This window comes from Eriocheir sinensis, unplaced genomic scaffold (assembly GCF_024679095.1).
Source record: "Eriocheir sinensis breed Jianghai 21 unplaced genomic scaffold, ASM2467909v1 Scaffold488, whole genome shotgun sequence".
Lineage (NCBI taxonomy): Eukaryota > Metazoa > Arthropoda > Malacostraca > Decapoda > Varunidae > Eriocheir > Eriocheir sinensis.
The window spans coordinates 183,892-204,031 of record NW_026111818.1 but is presented as its reverse complement, the minus strand read 5'-3'; the positions used below and the strand labels follow the sequence as shown (position 1 = coordinate 204,031).

Below are 20,140 nucleotides of genomic sequence, written 5' to 3'. Positions count from 1 at the left end.
CCACCACCACCACCTCCACCACCACCACCACCACCTCCACCTTTATGACTCTTGCCTTCACCACCACCTTCACCTCCATTACCTTCACCACCACCACCACCATCACTACCTTTATTAGTATTACCTTCACCACCATCTCCACCACCGCCACCTTTCCCATCACCAAAGGCACCAACACCTCCATTATTTTTGTACTATCACCACCATCAACACCACCACCGTCATTGCGTTCTCTCTTATTACTGTGAATGACACCACCACCACCACCACCACAACCCCCCCCACCACCACCACAACCCCCCCCACCACCACCACAACCCTTACCACCACCACCACCAACACCAACACCACCACAACCCCTACCACCACCACCACAACCCTTACCAACACCACTACCACAACCCCTACCACCACCACCACCACCACCCCAACCCCCACCCCCACCACCACAACCCTTACCACCACCACCACCACCACCACCACCACAACCACCAACACCACCACCACCACCACCACAACCCATAACAACACCACAACCCCAACCCCAACCCCCACCAACACCACCACCACCAATTCCTCCACCACAACCACCACCCCTACCACTACAACCACTACCACCACAACCCCCACCACCACCACCACCCCTACCACCACCACCACCACCATTACTTACATTCCCCCTTTTTCTCATATATTTCATAACCAAAGTCCCCCATTAAGCAAACGGACCCATTTCCCGCACACCCTCGCTCGCCTTCCCATTAATTTCGATCTAAAATAAAATAATAATAAAAACAGGTCACCAGAAATTTCCGTGTCTGCCATAATTATCTAAAAAAAAAGTATTAAATCTCTTATTAAATCCAACTCTAATTGAACCGTGGAATTGAATGTGACGTCAGCAAAAAAAGGAAAGCAAAATGGAAAATCTAATAAAAAAGAAGTAATATATAATAATTCTAATAATAATGAAAATGGCGAGAGAGGGAGGGGGAGGAGGCGAGGGGCGAAGAATTTCAAAAGTTACCCCGACACACGAATTCCTTTTTTTTTTCCTTTACTTTCTTTTTTTCTTATTTTGGGGATGTAGGATTTTAAGTGTGAGGGTTTGCATTTAGATTTTTTTTTTTCATCTTCCTCGACACTTTCAGAGGATAGCAAAATTTCGTAATGATAATAAATAGTAAATTAGATAAAAAAAAATGTGACATTAAAATCAGTCAAATTTCCAGTCATGCATATTAATTTTGTATTCCCCTCGATATTTTTTTGTATCTTTTCGTTCGTTCTTTTTGGGATAGTCTTAGCAAAAGTTACGTTTTTATTTTTTTTTAAGGATGAGACAAATGAGCTGGGGAAAATTAAGAAGTAGAAATGGAAGCAGCAATGATGGATAGAAGGAAGAAAGGAAGAGAGGAAAAAGGAAGGAAGGAAGGAAGGAAGGAAGAAAGAAAGAAAGGAAGGAAGGAGGAAAGAAAGAAAGAGAGATAGAAAAAGAAAGAAGGAAAGAAGAAAAGAAAGGAAGGAAGAAAGAAAGAAAGAAAGAAAGAAAGAAAGGAAGAAAGGAAGAAAAAGAAAGAAAGAAAGAAAGAAAGAAAGAAAGAAAGAAAGAAAGGAAGGAAGGAAGGAAAGGAAGGAGGAAAGAAAGAAAGAGAGATGGAAAAAGAAAGAAGGAAAGAAGAAAAGAAAGGAAGGAATAAAGAGAAAGAAAAGAAAAGAAAACCTAAACAAAAAGAAAGAAAGGAAGAAAGAAAGAAAAAGTCTTCAAGATAAAAAGAAATCAACTAGAAGGTACATGTTTGCTAAGAAAATCCCACAACAAAAAAGATTAAGCACAGAAAGAGAACCAAAACAAAAATAAGGAAGAGAAAACCAAAGATTGTGTGATGAAGGAGGACTGGAAGGTTAAACGACCAGGATGAAGGAGGAGGAGGAAGAAAGGGAAGAGGAAAAAGAAAACAGGAAGAGGAGAACGAAGAAGAAGAAGACGAAGTGGGAAATCAGAGGAGAAAGAAAAAGATGACGAGATAAATTGATCAGGGGAAGAAGAGGAGGAGGAGGAGGAGGAGGAGGAGGAAAAAGAGAAGGAAGATGAGTATGAGAAGGAGGAAGAGGTGGCTGTGGCAGTGGAGGAAGAAGAGAAGAAACAACGAAGAAAAAGCAAAATAAGACAAGAAGAAGAGAAGAACAAGAAGAAGAACGAGAACAAGAGGAGAAGGAGGAGGAGGAGGAGAAATTAGAAGAACAAAGAGGTAAGAGAAAACGAACGAAAAAGAGAGGAAGAGATTAGAGAGGTAAAGAAAGCCAGGAAAACGAAGACTGGGATAAGCGAAAAAAAGATGAAGTGAAGAAGAATCAGAAAACGCACACAGAGAGAGAGAAAGGGAGAAGGAGAAGGCCAGAGACAGACAGAGAGAGAAGGAAGGAAGAAAACGGAGAGAGAGAAAGGGAGAAACAGAAAAGACAGACAGAGACAAACAGAGAGAGCGAGAGACAGGCAGACAGAAAGGGAGGGAAGCAAAAGAGACGGAGAGAGAAAGAAGAAGCAAAAGAGACAGATAGAAAGAGAAATGGAAATATAAGAGATAACCAGAGAGGGGGTGAGGAACAGAAGACACATAGAGAGGGAGAGGGAGAGAGAGCGAGCCAGAGAGAGAAGAAGCAGAGGACAGACACAAGAGAGAGAGGAGAGGAGACAGAGAGGGAGAGAAGGAGAGAGGGAGGGAGAGGTTACGGTCTCGCGTCACAATTAGGCTGGCCACCCTTTCATCTCCTCCTCCTGGGATGGCCTCCGACCTGCGAATCTTTCATCATAAATTACGAAGATTGTGGAGTGGCCAAGCGAGGCCCCGCCAGGCGCCCCTCCCCCCCACCATCCCCCGGCCCCCAGCCACCAGCCATCCCCCCCCCGCCCGCCCCCCCGCGGGCCTGACACACACACACACACACACACACACACACACACACACACACACACACACACACTTTTTTTTCTCTCTCTGTCTCTTTATTTGGTTGTGTATGTGTGTGTGGGTTGTTGTTTTTCTGTGACTATTTTGGTGGTGTGTGGTTTTTTTTTTGTGTGTGTGTCTTTGCTTTGTTTTCATCTTGTTTTGTTTTTCATCATTTTTGTTTTCTTTTTCATTTATTTTGTGTTGTGTCAGATTTGCTTTCTGGTGTTATTTTTTTTCTTTTTTCTTGTTTGAACACAAGCTTGACTATTTTCTTTTCTTTTCTTTTTGGAGAGGAGACGGAAATTTTGCTATTTTTCTTATTCTTTTGTTTTTACTTATTATATTTTTCCTTCACATTTTTACTTTATTTCCCTTTTGTTATGTTGTCAAGTTTATTCTACATTATTTCCTATTATTATTTTTCATTTAGTTACGTTTTCTTCATTATTTTCCATTAAAATTTCCCTTTTTGATAAGTTATCCATTATTTACTATCATTTCCTGCCCTTTAGTTACGTTCTCTGCATTATTTTCCATTAATATTCTCACTTTAGTTAAGTTCTCCATTATTTACTATCATTTCTTGCCCTTTAGTTACGTTTTCTTCATTATTTTCCATTAGTATTTCCCTTTTAGATAAGTTCTCCATTATTAACTATCATTTCCTGCCCTTTAGTTACGTTTTCTTCATTATTTTCCATTAGTATTTTCCTTTTAGTTAAGTTCTCCATTATTTTCTATCAGCATTTTTCCTTTTAGTTACTTTCTCTGCATTATTTTCCATTAGTATTTCCCTTTTGATAAGTTCTCTATTATTTTCTATTAGTATTTTTCCTTTAGTTAATTTCTCTGTATTGTTTTCCATTTATTTCTTGCCTTTACGCCGTTTAGTCCTCACCGCATTTTCCTCGTTATTTTTATGCATATTCAAAGCGTGTTTCTCTTATATACTTTTAAACACGAATGCACTTTGAGCTTCCTGTATACTTTAGCGCAAAAAAAAAAAAAGACTAAATACGCGGTAATTTGTACGTTCGATGAGGAGAAAAAATATCATCCGTGTTACCCTCCCACCACCAACACCACCACCACCACCATCACCACCACCATCATCAGACTAAACACACAGGGTTCGGATGATGGTGTTGTGGTGGTGATGGTGGAGCTGATAGTGACGGAGGCAGCGATGATTGTGGTGCCTCAGCGATGGTGGTAATTGTGGTTGCTGGTGAATAAATGTTGGTGATGGTGGTGGTGATTGTGCTGGTGGTGGTGGTGGTGGTGATGGAGAGCAGTCTGTATTGGTGATGATTGTGGTGATGGGAAGCGGAGTCACAGTAGCAACGTAGTGGTGGTAGTAGAAGTAGTAGTAATAGTAGTAGTAATAGTAGTAGTAGTAGTAGTAGTAGTAGTAGTAGTAGTAGTAATAGAAGGAGAAGAACAGGAACAAGAAGAACGAGAACAAGAATAATGATAAGAAAAAGTAGTAGTAGTAGTAGTAGTAGTAGTAGTAGTAGTAGTAGTAGTAGTAGTAGTAGTAGTAGTAGTAGTAGTAGTAGTAGTAGTAGTAGTGGTGGTAGTAGTAAGACCTGTCCCATAAGTAGAAAAAGTAACACCAGAATCACTATCAACAGTAATACAATCAACAACAACAACAATACCAACAACAACAACAATACCACCACCACCACCACCACCACCACCACCCAACTTTCTCCTCCCTCCCTCCTTCCCTCTCCCTCCCTCCCTCCCTCCCTCACACCTGCCTCCCCCGAACAGTAGCGAGGCTGGGTTCTGGCGAGGCTCCCAAACCTGCAATTATCTACCTTGCAACCCGTAATCTGCCCGCTGCCTCCCTCACACTCCACCCGGCCTGTTTACGATGACCCAGTTCTCTCTCTCTCTCTCTCTCTCTCTCTCTCTCTCTCTCTCTCTCTCTCGCTCTCGCTCTCGCTCTCGCTCTCGCTCTCGATGCTGGAGTCTGGTCTTGCGTCCACTATTTAAGGAAAGACTTCATTGCACTTTCGTTATGTCGTGATTGAGTGGCTAAAAACCAGGTAGAGTCACGCTTATCCAGGTAAAGAGGAGGAGGAGGAGGAGGAGGAGGTAATGAGGAGCTTGCCATGAGGGTAGAAATGCGAGGTGGGTGGGAGGTGGGTGGTGTTGATAGGTGGTAGGGCAGAGGCCACCACCACTACCCCCACCACCACCACCACCACCACCATCAGCATAAGAGGTTTTTGTGGAGTTCTAATAGGCCTGGAGTGTCTGGTTAGTCGTGACGTGTTGTGGTGGTGGTGGGGGGGGAGAGAGGGAGAGGTGGTGGTGGGGGAGAGAGGGAGAGGTGGTGATGGTGATGCTGGAGGTGCAGACGTGGCTTGTAAGGTATAGTGAGAGAGTCTTGGAGCTGCAGGTGACTTGAGGGGAAGGGGAGGAGAGGAGGAGGAGGGGAAGAGAGGGAGAAGATGGAGGGGATTGGAAAGGCAGGTGAAAGGGGTGTTGAGGTGGGGAAGGTGTGGGTGTGTTTACAGGTGGAGGAGGAGGAGGAGGAAGGGTCAGTGGAAAAAGAGGAGTGTTCTGAAAGGAGGTGGAGAATAAGTGGAGAAGGAGGAGAAGGTGAGGTGAAGCAAAGATGGAGAACTGTAAGAAAGGAAGAGGAAAGAAGAAAAAATGGATTCGTGGGAGGGAGAGAGAAGCAAAGGAGAGATACAAGGAGGAAAGAGAAGAAAAGAAAAAAGCAGAAGGATGCTCAAGAACTAAAGGAAGAGAAGATGGAGTGTTCAGGAGTGGAAAAAATAAATGAGGACAGAAGGAAAAAATACGAAAATAAAGAGAATGGAAAACGAGGAGGGAGAGGAAAGTGGAAGAGAGGAAAAAGAGGAGGGGGACAGAAGAAAGAAAAGAGGGGAGGGATGCTTGGAGAAGAGAAAGAGGAGGAGGAGGAGGAGGAGGAGGAGGAGGAGTTGGGTATGAAAGAGAGGAGAGAAAGTGTGGAGAAAAGGTTGATTTTGAGACGAAGTAGGATGCAAGGGAAGACTGCAGGGAAGAAAATATTATGAAAAGGAGAAGGAATGAAGAAAAAAGCGGAGGAAGGAAGAGGATGGAAGGAAAAGGAGAAAGAGGAAGAGGGAAGAAAGGAATGAGGAAGAGGGTAGAAGAGAAGAGAGGAAAGGGGTGGAAAGGGAGGAAAGAAGAGAGTGGAAAGGAAGGGAGGAAGAGGAAGAGGGTGGAAGAGGAGGAAGAGGATGGAAGGGAAGGGAGGAAAATAGTGCAAGAAATTATAACCAGGAAACTGAGGAATAGGAGAAGAAAGATAAATTAGAAAACGAAAAAAGTAAATCTGAGGAGAAAAATATAGAGATCAAATGAGAACTAATATATAAAAGGAAGTGAAAATATAAAAAAAGACGAATTCAAGATAAGAAACGAAACAAAGAAAACAAGAAAAAAAAACAGGAAGTGAAAATATAAACCAAAAAAAAATTAAGATAAGGAACGAAACAAAGAAAACAAGAAAAAAAACGAACAGGAAGTGAAAATATAAACCCAAAAAAAAAACAATTCAAGATAAGGAGCGAAACAAAGAAAACAAGAAGAAAAAAAACAGGAAGTGAAAATATAAACCCAAAAAAAAACAATTCAAGATAAGGAACGAAACAAAGAAAACAAGAAAAAAAAAACAGGAAGTGAAAATATAAACCAAAAAAAAAATCAAGATAAGGAACGAAACAAAGAAAACAAGAAAAAAACAATTAAATGACAGAAAATGAAGAATGAGAAAATAGGAAGAAGCTGTATATCTTTGTTCTTTTATTTTCATTAGGGATTAAAAGAAGAAAAATGAGCTGCCAAATAATAGGAAACAAAGAATGAGAAGAAAATAGAAGAAAAATGCTACACCTTCTCCATCTTTATATTTTCTTCTTTTATTTTTTGTGTGTCTGTGAATCCATCCTCGACACAAAACATCATCCATCTTCAAACCCACGAAATCCAAATCAACATCCACTGCAAACCTCATCCATCTCCCTCTAAGATCCACAAACTCATCCACATAAGAGCAACTTCAGTCAAATCGTTCTGGACTGAGCAACCTTCAATCTCTCTCCCTCTCCCTCTCTCCCTTCCCTTCCCATCCTACTATCTCCTTAAGCAAACAAACAAACACACACAAACACACTCACACGCACGCACTTTTTCGCAACCCAAGCAGAAAAAAAAAGGGAACGAGGAGGAAGAGCATAAGAAGGAGGAGGAGGCGGAGGAAAACGAAGAAGGAAAGAGAGAGAGGGGGAAGAAAAGAGAGGGAGGGGGGGAGAGAAGAAGGGAGCTTAGTACACAGACTCTCCCTTTTCCTCCCTGACAGAATTGAAGCTTACTGAACCTCTAATCTTACTGGCTTATAACACCTTGGGAGGAAGTGAGTCCGACCAGGGAATGTGGATTACTAGTCTTGAGGGTGGAGAGGGGAGGAAGATGGTTGAAGGGGGAGGGAGGAGGAGTGTGTACGACGAGGGAGGAAGAGGGTGGAAGGAGAGGGAGGAAAAGGGTTGGAAGGGGAGGGAGGAAGAGAGAGGAAGGGGAGGAAGGAAGAAGGTGGAAAAGGGTTGGAAGGGAAGGGAGGAAGAGAGAGGAAGGGGAGGAAGGAAGAGGAGGGATGGAAGGGGAGGAAGGAAAGGAAGAGGAAGAGTGGAAGAGGAGGAAGAAGGTGGAAGGAAGGGAGTAAAGCAATAGGAATGAGGAAAGGATTAGAGGAGAAAGACAGAGTGGAAGGGAGGAAGGATGGGGTGGAAGGGTGGGAGGGGGGTGGGGTGGTGATGGGAAGGTAAGCCCAGCACGGCATTGCGGGTGTTACTTCCTCAGGTGGGCAAGGCGAAGGTAAGCGACAGGTGCAATGTTGGATAATTACTATACTGCTTACCTCCTCACCTGACTCCCCCCCTCCCCCCCCCCCGCCCCCTCCCTTCACCCAGTCACCGCTCACGTCCAAGTCACGCCCAGGAGGAGGAGGAAGAGGAAGTAGGAATGGAGTTTAATGGTGTAGGAAAAGAATGTTTGCGTTTTCGTTTGATTTTCACTTTTATTTTGTTTATTTTTATCTTCTCGTTATCATTCCCATCCTCCTCCTCACCTTACCCTCATTCTCCTTACCCTCTTCCTCATCCACGTTCTCCTCTTCCTCATCTTCGTTCTCCTCCTCCTCCTCCTCCTCCTTCTCTTTCTCGTCCTCCTCAAACCTCACTTCACTTTCCTTCACTTCACTTCCATACACTTCACATAACAGCCTTGCCACACGCACCCTCATCTCTCCTCATTCACCTCCTCCTCCTCCTCCTCCTCCTCTTCCTCGCGTCATGTCTTGCCGGAAGCCGTTTACGCAACTGCCAATCACGCCGAATTTCGTTCACCGTCCACCTCTCAGAATGGCTCCGTTTCCGCCACTTTTCCCGCTAATCCTTCACGCGCACTGAAAAAAGGAGGAAGGGGAGGCCGAAAAGAGAAACCCGTATCATTCTCACGTCCCGCGGCCAGGACGGTGCGCGCTTCCAGAAAATATAGCCCCCAATGATAGCTATAGAGGCGTGGATGCTCACTCCTGCCTTTCCCTCTCTCCCTCTCTTCTTCTTTCTCTCCTTACCTCCCTCCTTTTCTCCCATTTTCTACTTCCCGCTCTCCTTTTCTCTCTCCTTTCCTCCTTCCCTCTCTCATTCTCCGTCCTTTCTCTCTCCTTACCTCCCTCCTTTTCTCTCCTTTTCTACCTCCCCCTCTCCTTTCTCTTCTTTCCTCCTTCCCTCTCTCATTCTCCGTCCTTTCTCTCTCCTTACCTCCCTCCTTTTCTCTCCTTTTCTACCTCCCCCTCTCCTTTGTCTTCTTTCCTCCTTCCATCTCTAATTCTCATTCCTTTCTCTCTACTTACCTCCCTAATATTCTCTCATTTTCTACCTCCCCTTTTCTCTCCTTTCCTCCTTCCTCTCTCTCATTCTCCGTCCTTTCTCTCCTTACCTTCCTCCTTTTCTCTCCTTTTCTACCTCCCCCCTCTCCTTTTCTCTCTCCTTTCCTCCTTCCCTCTCTCATTCTCCGTCCTTTCTCTCTCCTTACCTCCCTCCTATTCTCTCCTTTTCTACCTCCCTCTCTCCTTTGTCTTCTTTCCTCCTTCCCTCTCTCATTCTCCGTCCTTTCTCTCTCCTTACCTCCCTCCTATTCTCTCCTTTTCTACCTCCCCCCTCTCCTTTTCTCTCTCCTTTCCTCCTTCCCTCTCTCATTCTCCGTCCTTTCTCTCTCCTTACCTCCCTCCTTTTCTCTCCTTTTCTACCTACACCCTCTCCTTTTCTCTCTCCTTTCCTCCTTCCCTCTCTCATTCTCCCTCCTTTCTCTCTCCCTATTTTCCTCCACCTGCCTTCGTTTCTTTTCTCCACTTTTCCCCTTCCTTCCCTTTCCTTGCCACTCTCCCTTCCCCTCATCCCCTTCTTTCTTCATCCATCCATCCCCACTCTTCCTTCCTATCCCCTTCCTTCTCGTCCTCCTCCTCCTTCCCCCTCCAACCCTCTCTTTCCTTCCTCCCTCCCTCTCTCTCTCTCTTTCCGCGTAACCTACCCTCTTCAGAAAAGGTTTGCCGTGTATGTTGATAAGAACCCTTGCACTCTATTCTATTTTGCCTTACCTTACCTAAACTTACCTTACCTATTCTTACCTGTCTGTTTCTGCCTTACCTTACCTTACCTATATATGTCTCTGCCTCACCTCACCTAATACCTATCCTCACCTATGCCTGTTTCTGCCTTCTTACCTTACCTTACCTTACCTTACCTTACCTTACCTTACCTTACCTTACCTTACCTATGTCTGCCAGCCTAACCTTACCTTACTTATGCCTGTTTCTGCCTTCCCGTTTTCTTTTTCTTTTTTATATTTCTTTTGGCAGTTTATTCGTTACCTGTTCGTTCGTAAGGTAGCAAATACACCTGCCTGTCTATCTATACTGATTACTCTTTCACCTGTTTGTTTGTTTTCGTTCGAGTTTTCTTTCTTTTCCTTACTTCCGAGGTGACATTCTTGCTTAAGTTCAGTGCGTGTAACCTCCGTTTTCTTTCCCTCTTCTTTTTCTATTTCTTTTGGATTTTTTTTTTTTTCTTAGCGAGAGTTTAATGTCTCGGCTGCGCGTTCATGAGTTTTTTGGGGAACATTTTTGGGAAGGTTTAATGTTCCCTAATTACACTTTTGCATGTCTCCTTTTTTATCCGCGTTTCTTGCTCTGTAATTTTGGCACACTATACGTTTATGGCAGTCCACGCGCGTCCACTGACACACACACACACACACGCACACGCACACGCACACACACACACACACACACACACACACACAGCAGTTTCTTCTCTTCTAAAACTTTCTTTCTCTCTTCTATTTCCCCCTCCTTCCTCTTTCCCTCCAGTTACTTCCCTTCCCCTTCTCTTTCTTTCCCTTCTTTTCTTCCCTTTCTCCCTTCTTCCTTCTCCCTATTCTCCTCCACTTGCCTTCGTTCCCTTTCTCTACTTTTCCCCTTTCCTTCCCACTCTCCCTTCCCCTCATCCCCTTCTACCTTCATCCATACTTCCCCACTCTTCCTTTCTATCCCCTTCCTTCCTCCTCCTCCTCCTCCTTCCCCCTCCAACCCTCCCTTCTTACCTTCCTTCAATTCACAATACGAAAGGAGAAAATGAAATCGAAGTCCCGAGGGAAAGAAAAGAAGAGATAAAAAAAATAATAAGAGGAACCTTTTCTTAGGCACTTAAAATTGACAAAGAAAAGGGAAATACTAAAAAAAATAGACGGAGACGGGCTGCGAGACACCCTATATCGCTTTCCCATTTCTGGCCCACATTTTTGGTGAAAGGAGCCGCGGATCATCCAGGAAAATCTCTATGAAACCTCATTTTCCGGCGTCAAGGGCGAACAATCGACAGCAATTTCTCCGCCGTAATGGAAAACGCGCAAATCCCCCCTCGCGGCTCGTCCCTCGGCGCGCGCTGGTCCCGTTTTCGTTTTTCGTTTTGGTGCTCCGTCAATGAAGAGCGCAGACTAGATGTTCTTTTTTTTCTGCTGATTTTTTTTTTTGCTTTTGCTTATCTGTATATTTGTCCTGCTTCTGTTTTTTTGTTTGTTTGTTTGTTTTGTTTCCTTTTTCCATCTCGTTCTTCATATCATTTTTCTTTTGCTCCTTTTCTCAATATTTTCGTTTTGACTTTTTTTTCTTCGTCTCGTTCTTTTTCTTTTTTCTTCCTTATCTTTATTATCCCTCTGTTTTTTTCCCGTATCGTCCTTCATTTTTTTTTCTCTTTCTTCGGCTGCCATTTCCTTTCTTCACACACACACACACACACACACACACACACACACACACACACACACACACACACACACACACACACACACACATAAAGGAATAGCTAAAAATCAAATCCCCTTCACTTTCTCTCTAAAAAAAATAAAAATAGGGAAAAGAAAGAGAAAACAGAATCGCATTAACCAAAACATTAAAAATTAAACCACTAAACCTCACAATAAATAAATAAAATAAACGTAAAAGGGACAAGATAAACAGTCAGGACAAAAAAAAAAAACCGAAAACTAATTAAAAAAAAAAAACGCAGAGAACTGGATTAAAAAAAAAAACGGAAATATGAAAAAAAAGGCGAAAATGATCATCCGTATTAACTCTTTTTATCACTTTTTCTACCTTGATCAGACAACAGGTATACCGAGACAAGCTTTTTCCGCCCTCTCTCCATCATCTCCATCCTCCTCTCTCTACTCCACTCCTCCACTTATCACCTTTTCCCCTCCTCCTTTCTCTCTCTATCTTCCCATCCTCTCCAGTCATCTCTCACCTTTCTCTTTCACTCTCTTTGGCTTTTCCATCTATGTCTGTCATCATTCTGTATTTCCTTTTCCTCCTTTCTTCTATCTTCCTCCCCATACATCTCTCCTACTCCTACTTCCTACTTCCTACGCCATCCCCATACTCAATCCCCTGTCCTACTTATCCCCAGCCCCCCACGCCTTCCTCTTCCCCATGAGTCAATGCAACGGAGATGAGCACCGAGGCCACGCGTAGCTATAGCGTATGCCCTCAACTTTACATTTACTTTACTTTTCTCCATCTCCTTTTCCTGCCTCCTGTCTCACTCTTCCTACTCCTCTTCTCGCTTCTCTTTCTCTCCCTTATATCCCTTCCCCAACCTCTCATACTCTCCCTACACCTCCCTCTCTCTCTCTCCCTCTCCCTGCGCCCCTTCACGCCCCTCTAACGCTGTCCTGATTAAAACAAACCCCCAAAGTAGGATCAAATCGGCTTAAGGGGGTGTCGGAGGGTCGGGGCGAAAGGTAGAGCCACGAAAAGAGGATCCACTTCGTTAGTCTTTTGTTTCTTGTCCTCGCGTGGATGTGCATGTCACGGGCTGGAGCTGGATGTTGTTTTGTTGGTTGTGGTTATAGTGAGAGTGGTGAGGATTTGATGTGTTGGCTCATGGGGAAGAGTGAGACGAAAGGGATGGGGGTGGGTAGGACAGAGAAATGAGTATGGGGAAGACGTAGGAAGTAGGAGGGTGGGGAGAGAGTATGTGAAGAAGGGGAAAGGTGTATTGGGAGGAAGATAAAGAGGGAAAGAAGGGGGAAAAGGGAATACTGAATGGTGGCACACGTAGATGGAAAAGGGTTAGAGAATGAAATAGATAGTGAAAGAGATTGGATTGGAGAGGATGGGAAGATAGAGAAAGGAGGAGGGAAGGAGGAATGGAGTAGAGAGAGGTGAAAAGACAGAGAGAATGGGATGGCGAAGAAATAGGAACATTTTGAGTAATCTTTTGTTGAGTCTTGTAGTAGTAGTAGTAGTAGTAGTAGTAGTAGTAGTAGTAGTAGTTGTTGTTGTTGTTGTGTTAGAGTTGGCAGCGGTGGTGCGGCACACATCAAATACAAGTTATGTACATATATAAATAAGCTCTCACTCTTTGACATGCATACATAAGCTTACTTTTACTTCAGTTAGTGTAGATGCGATTCGACGATATTCCTACAGCTTCCGCGTAGAAAATAATAATAATAATAATAATAATAATAATAATAATAATAATAATAATAATAATAATAATAATAATAATAATAATAATAATAATAATAATAAATACCATAGAACTTGTTGATTGAATTCGAGCGCAAAGGAAAACGAAAGGGAGGAGGTAGGAGTTTTTTGAATGGAGGACAACGGGAGGAGGAGGAGGGAGGGAGGAAAGTCTAGGGTACAGGCAAAGGGAGGGAGAATTGGAATGGAGGGAAATGGAAGGAGAAAAGTTAAAGAAGGGAGAAGTTTTTTGAGTGGAGGAAAAGGGAAGGAGAAGAGTTCCAGAAAGGAGAGAAAAGTAGGGATGAGGGAGATAGAGGACGGAGGGAATGGAGATTTGGGCCAGAGAGAGAGAGAGAGAGAGAGAGAGAGAGAGAGAGAGAGAGAGAGAGAGAGAAGGGACGCTTGGGAGGGAAAAAGGGAGGACGGGAGGGCAGGGAGGAGGGAAGAAAGCCCAAGGGTGAGGGAAGCCTGCCACAGACGACCGATCGTGGAAATAACCTGATCAAAATAAAGCACAAAATCTCCTCTGAAATGCAGATCGGGAGGGGATGAAGGGGCGGGGAGGAGTAGAAGGGGAGGCGGGGAAGGGGGAAGGGAATGAAGGACTGATGGTGCCGCCGCCGCCGCTGGGAAAAGGCTGATCTTCTTATGTTTTTTATCTTGTTTTTTTCCTCAATCCCTTCCAGGCGGCATTAAAACCTCCATCGCGATGTTCTTTTTTCTTTTCCTCTCTCTGAAACGCCGGGTATATTTTTTTCCCCCGGTTTTGGATTTTATTTCAAGGGGGCTGAGCTGGAGGGAAAACGAAGAGGAAAAAGGAGAAGTTTAGAGGAGCAGAGAAAGAGGAAGGAGAGGAAGAAAGAATGCGAGGAAAAGGGGGAGGAGGGATGGAAAAGGAAGGGCAGAGAGAAAATAAGACCCATGGAGATTTTAAAGACGCAGCGAGAACGAAAAACAGTAAAATAAAACAAAGAAATTTAGAACATGGAATAAGACAAGCAAAAAGAAAAGGGAGGAAGGAGAGAGAAAGAAGCGGAGAAATAGGATTCAAGGAGATTTTAGACACGCAAAGAGAACGAAAACCAAAAAGAAATAATAATGGGGAAATTTAGAACTGGGTAAAAGATAGGCAAAAGAAGAGAGTGGAAGAAAGGAGAGAGAGAAAGAGAGAGAAAGAGGGAAAATAGGAAATAGCAAACGAACATAAAGGAAAACAAGCGAAAAAAAAGTGTTAGAAGAAGGAAAAAGAGGAAAGAAGGAAAATATGAATCAGAAAACAAACGACGGAAAACAACAACAAAAATAAGTGAGAAATTTAGAACACGAAAAAAGAAAGACAAAAGGAAGGACTTGAAGGAAGGAAGCAGAAAAAAAAAAGAGGAAAAATAGCGAACGAACGTGACGGAAAGCAATGTGTGGCAACTTTAGTGAAGAGCCGAGCCGAGCCGAGCCGAGCCGAGCCGAGCGCCGCCGTACTTGAGAGAAAATGGGATGAGCCGCGGCTTTGCTCACTGGCTTGCTAAATTGCAATCGACACCGACCCGGGGCGAGGGGAGAGAGGCAGCCCGAGGAGGAGGAGGCCGGGAGGGGAGGAGAAGGGGAGATTAGAGAGGATTTATTTTGGGTTTGAAGGGGGATTGTGGCTACCCTCTGAGGGGATTTGGGGAAGGCACAGATCCTCCCCTCGTGTCCTGATGCACAGACGACCCCTTGACTTGGCAGGTGCGGGGCCAGGCACGGGAGGAAGGAGAGCCAGGCAAGTCCCTCCCCCCCACCCACCCACCCCCCACCTCTCTCTCTCTCTCTTTCGCTCCCTCTGTCTCTCCCCTCTCTCTAACCCCAAGCGTCATCCCCTCGGCGTCCCATCGCTGTCCCTTCGGCGTCAGTTTAGCGTGATGAAGTGTGCTGAAGTGTATTGAAGGGTGTGTTGTGTTTGAGGCTGTGTGTGTGTCCGGTTGTCTTTCTCTCACTCTCTCTCTCTTTTTTTTCCTTTATCTGTCTATCAGTGTATCTATATATCTGTATGTATCTATCCATCTATCTATTTGTCCTCTGGTGCAGTCTTCCCGATAAGTTCTATGAATCTTTTTATCTCCATCTGTATCTTTCTAACTAACTATCTGTTTACCTATCTGTTTATCTGGGTCTATCTATCTATCTATCTATCTATCTCTGGTGCAGTCTTCCCGCCCCCCATCGTGTCCCGCCCTCGCTAAGCTCCTCTCGGTTCTCCTCCCGCAGGCGGTTCGGGACCAAGTGTTCGGGGTGTCTGCAGGGCATCTCTCCGCAGGACCTGGTGAGGAAGGCCCGCGACCGCGTCTTCCACCTCAAGTGCTTCACCTGCTGCGTCTGCCGCAAGCAGCTCTCCACCGGCGAGGAACTCTACGTGCTCGACGAGAACAAATTCATCTGTAAACAAGACTACATGGGCGGCAAGGCCATGTCGGGTGAGTGACGCAAGTACACACACAAAACACTGACAGGGATAGAGGTAGCGGCCCCGTGAACCCTGGCGAGGGCACGTGTGTAGTCCTCAAGCCCCCTGGGAATCTTAACTTCGGAGTGTTGGGGTTATGGGTGTGTTTGGGTTATGAGTGTGTTGGGGTTATGGGTGTGTTGGGGTTATGGGCGCAAAGAAATGTAGTTACTGCCTGACAAAACGGTAACGGCCATTAAACCTTGACAAACATGTACCGTTCAATCCAATGGGTGACAAATTTCAAGTTCTTAAGCACGAGAGGAAGATATTTGGCTTGTGGGTGATCCTGACGACACTTGCAGTACCGTCAACGAAGGAAGTGAAGTCGACCCTAGATATAAAGTAATAATAAAAACAATCTGATATGTACTCCAGTTACAGTCAGCATCAGTGTTCATCCTCTTTAGTTTTCGCTCACTCTCTTTTCGATCGTTCGCAAGGTGGCCCATAATTTTTTAGAGCAACAGTACTACCGTAGACTTTAAATTCTGGTTGCTTAAGAGGGTACAGAGCACGGTCAGTTGTTTGCGAGCAAGAAAAAAAACGATATATGCTGTTTCTTGAATTTCCTGCCAAAACCCGCTCAGCCCTAGAGGAAGAGAGGCGAAGGAGAGAAAAGATAGGAAGATCGAGGAGAAGGAGGAGGAGCGTGTAGAAGGGACACTGACTTATTATGCATGATTGACTGTGTGTGTGTGTGTGTGTGTGTGTGTGTGTGTGTGTGTGTGTGTGTGTGTGTGTGTGTGTGTGTGTGTGTGTGTGTGTGTGTGTGTGTGTGTGTGTGTGTAAGTTGCTTTAGGTGTACATGATTGAGTTTGTGTTGTTTCAGATATACAAGGTGTGTGTGTGTGTGTGTGTGTGTGTGTGTGTGTGTGTGTGTGTGTGTGTGTGTGTGTGTGTGTGTGTGTGTGTGTGTGTGTGTGTGTTTTGACCGCTGTTTCCATGACAAAACTAGGAAACTTCTAATCCTTTCCCATATATCCACCAAACACAACATTCTTATCTGCGTTATCACAAAGGAGGAGAATAGAAGTAGGAGATACAATACAAGCTGGTTTAGTAGAAGGAGTAGAAGGAGTTATATGAGTAGTAGGAAGAGCCATTACCTGCCTTCCTTCTCTCCATTCTCTTCACCTATCTTTTTTTCTCTATTTCCTCTCCTTCTGTTCCCATCTTCCTCTTTCTTCCTCTTTGTCTTTCGTCTTATTCTCTATTCCCCCTCTAAATATCACTCGTTTCTCCTCATTCCCAAACCCATGAGAAGAAGGAAAAGAAAAAGACTTGTATACCAACCTCTTTCCTGTGTTCATGCCCCAACCTCCTCTTCCTCCTCCTCCTCCTCCTCCTCCTTTCTTCTTTTTCGTCGTCATCCACTTCCTCCTCCACGCCCGCCGCGACACATCCACGGCAGAAACAAATGATCCTGTCACAAGTTTTCCCGCTCTGCCTCCTCCTCCTCCTCCTCTTCCTCCTCCTCCTCCTCCTCCTCCTCGGCATAGATTAATCAAAGCGACCTCATAGTTGTTTCTAGACTTTTAGAAGAGGAGGAAGAGAAGGAGGAGGAGGAAGAGGAGGAGGAGAAGATGAAGGAAGAGGTGGAGGGAAAAGAAAAGCTAGAGTATGAAACAATGAAATTTCGTGTCATAATATAGATGAGAGAGAGAGAGAGAGAGAGAGAGAGAGAGAAATTTCAACATCGAGGGAAAAAAATTAAAGGAAAAAGTTAACGTTATTTCACAAACTATTTTATCTTTGTGTCTTGTTCATTTTTACCTTTTTTTTTCTCTTTTTTTTTTTTTTTTTTTGTATCCTTGGGTCCGAGTGTTAGTGAAGGCAAAACACACACACATACACACACACACACACACACACACACACACACACACACACACACACACACACACACACACACACACACCTTGTTAAGCAGATCAGTCAGGTGTGAACGCATACGTGGAGTGATAATTCTCAGGTGTTTTTCTCTCGGTTTTTTTTCTTTTCTTTTCTTTTTTAGTATCGATGTTTTCCTCAGATAAACTTGTGTGGCCGAAGGAGTTTAGTGCTTCTGTTAATCCCTTCTGTTCGTTTTCTGCCGTTTGTTTGTTTGTTTGTTTGTTTCTCTCTCCATCCTCACCTCCCTTCTTCTTCCCTTTCTCCTTACTTCCTCTTCCCGCGATGCTGTTTCTTCCATACTCTTTTTTTTTTTCATCTCCTTAATGTGACTTTCTCTCCTTTTTTATGCACGTATATCTCTATTTTCATATTTATTTGTTTGTATTTGTATTTCTTGGTCCTTTTCCTCTCCTTCCTTCTCTCCATTCTCTTCATTAGCTATCTTTTTTTCTCTATTCCCTCTCCTTCTGTTCCCATCTTTCTCTTTTTTCCTCTTTCTTTCGTTTTGTGTTCTATCTGTCTAAATCACTCGTTATCTTCTAATCTCTTTTCCTTTCCTTCCTTATCTTATCTTCACCTGCAATCATCTTTCTATATTCACTTTCCATCTCTTCCTATCTTTCTCTTTCTTCCTCCCTCTTTTCTTTCGTCTTATTCTCTATCCATCTGCCTATCACTCGTTTCTCTTTGTGTCTCTTTTCCTCTCGTTCCTTCTCTTATCTTCACCTGGTATTTTCTTTCTCTGTTTCCTCTCCTGTTCCTATCTTTCTCTTTCTTCCTCTTTTTCTTACGTCTTGTTTTCTATCCCTCTGTAAATCACTCGTTCTCTTCTAATCTCTTTTCCTCTCATTCCTTCTCTTATCTTCACCTGGTATCTTTTTTCTCTGTTTCCTTTCCTTCTGTTCCTACCTTTCTTTTCTTTCCTCTTTTTCTTTCGTCTTATTTTTATCCATTTGCATATCACTCGCTTTTTCTCTATCTCCTTTGCTTGCTGTCTCTCCTTATTTTTTCCTTCCCTCCTTCATTTTTCTCTCCCTTTCTTTCATCCTTTACCTTATCTTCTATCCTTTTACCTTAATCATCTGTCCTCTTTCCTCTCCTTCTCTTCGTTCCTCCTTCCCTCCCTTTCTCCTTCTCTCTTTCTTCTCTTCTCTGTTTGTTCTTCACTCATAAACATACTGTCACTGTCACCCACTCTCTCTCTCTCTCTCTCTCTCTCTCTCACTCACTCACTCACTCACTCACTCACTCACCTATTTACTTCACCTTGACTCAAGTAGACCCCGCCGACCATTACAGGTGACGGAAGAGGAACGCAGGTAAATGAGACAGGTGAGAGAGAGAGAGAGAGAGAGAGAGAGAGAGAGAGAGAGAGAGAGAGAGAGAGAGAGAGAGAGAGAGAGAGAGAGAGAGAGAGAGAGAGAGAGAGAGAGAGAGAGATACTAATTAGAAAGATACGTGGACAGGAAGACAGACATATAAATAGATAATGATAGATAGATAGACAAAGATAGATAGATAAAGAGAGAGTTAAGTAGAGATAAATAAAGAAAGGAAATAAACAAAAATGGATAAACATTAGAAAATCATATTGTTAAGTTTGCCATGAATACAAATATACAGACATACAAACATACATACAAGACACAGGCAGACAGACAACTTCCAGACATTCAGAAAGACAGACAATTAGACGGAGCGATACAAACATACAGATACACAGACAAAGAGACAGACAGACAGATAGACACAACTTACAGACATTCAGAAAGACAGACAATTAGACGGAGCGATACAGACATACAGATAAACACAACTTAGAGACATTCAGAAAGACAGACAATTAGACGGAGCGATACAGACATACAGATACACCGACAAATAGACAGACAGACAGATAGACAGACACAAATCATTCTTCCCACATTCATTATCATCTTCAAAAGGCATGAAATATGAACTAAAAAGGAAACTCACCCTTCCTTTACCTCCTCCTCCTCCTCCTCCTCCTCCTCCTCTCTTCGTAATTAAGAAGAAAAAAAACGTCAATATCTCATCTCTTCCTTCGTCATCAGTAAATACCCTAGCCATCTTCTTCCCCCTCTTCCTCCCTCTTCCTCCTCTCTCCTCCTCCTCCCTCGACCCGGCCCTCCATAAATTTAATGAGTCGTGGAGGAAGATGTTGGAGGAGGAGGAGGAGGAGGAGGTTGGGGTGAAGGGGAAGAAGGGAGAAGCGTGCCACCCCAACTTTCAACATCCATAAATTTTCCCTCCCCATCTTTCCCCTCTTCTCCCCTTCCTCCCCTTCCCCTCCCTCCCCTCCCCTCTTCCTCCCTACTTAAATAGGTCTCGTGTGGGCATTCGTTTAATTGTCTACTATTTTTTTTATTTTTTTTTACCTACCTTCGTTTTTTCGTCTAATTATAGTCTATTGAGAGAGAGAGAGAGAGAGAGAGAGAGAGAGAGAGAGAGAGAGAGAGAGAGAGAGAGAGAGAGAGAGAGAGAGAGAGAGAGAGAGAGAGAGAGAGAGAGAGAGAGAGAGAGAGAGAGAGAGAGAGAGAGAGAGAGAAAACATCGAAACCACTATAAAAAAAATACACGTGAAAACAAAGATCGGAGCCGAAAAGCGTGACAGGACAAGACACGCACAAGGGCCTCAAGACGGAGTGCCAATACATCGTGCCAGACTAAATTTACTGGGGAAGTGCCGCGCGG

At 43.9% G+C, this 20,140-nt stretch overlaps 1 protein-coding gene across 4 annotated transcripts in view; it reads left to right on the top strand.

The window, feature by feature from the left end:
- Positions 1-20,140, top strand: part of LOC126992539 (LIM/homeobox protein Lhx1-like) — a 148,561-nt gene that overhangs the window by 102,955 nt on the left and 25,466 nt on the right. For all 4 annotated transcript variants that reach the window (XM_050851353.1, XM_050851352.1, XM_050851355.1 and 1 more), the window contains exon 3: positions 15,295-15,500. In XM_050851353.1, the coding sequence (XP_050707310.1) occupies positions 15,295-15,500 (206 nt within the window). The remainder of the gene's footprint in view (positions 1-15,294; positions 15,501-20,140) is intronic.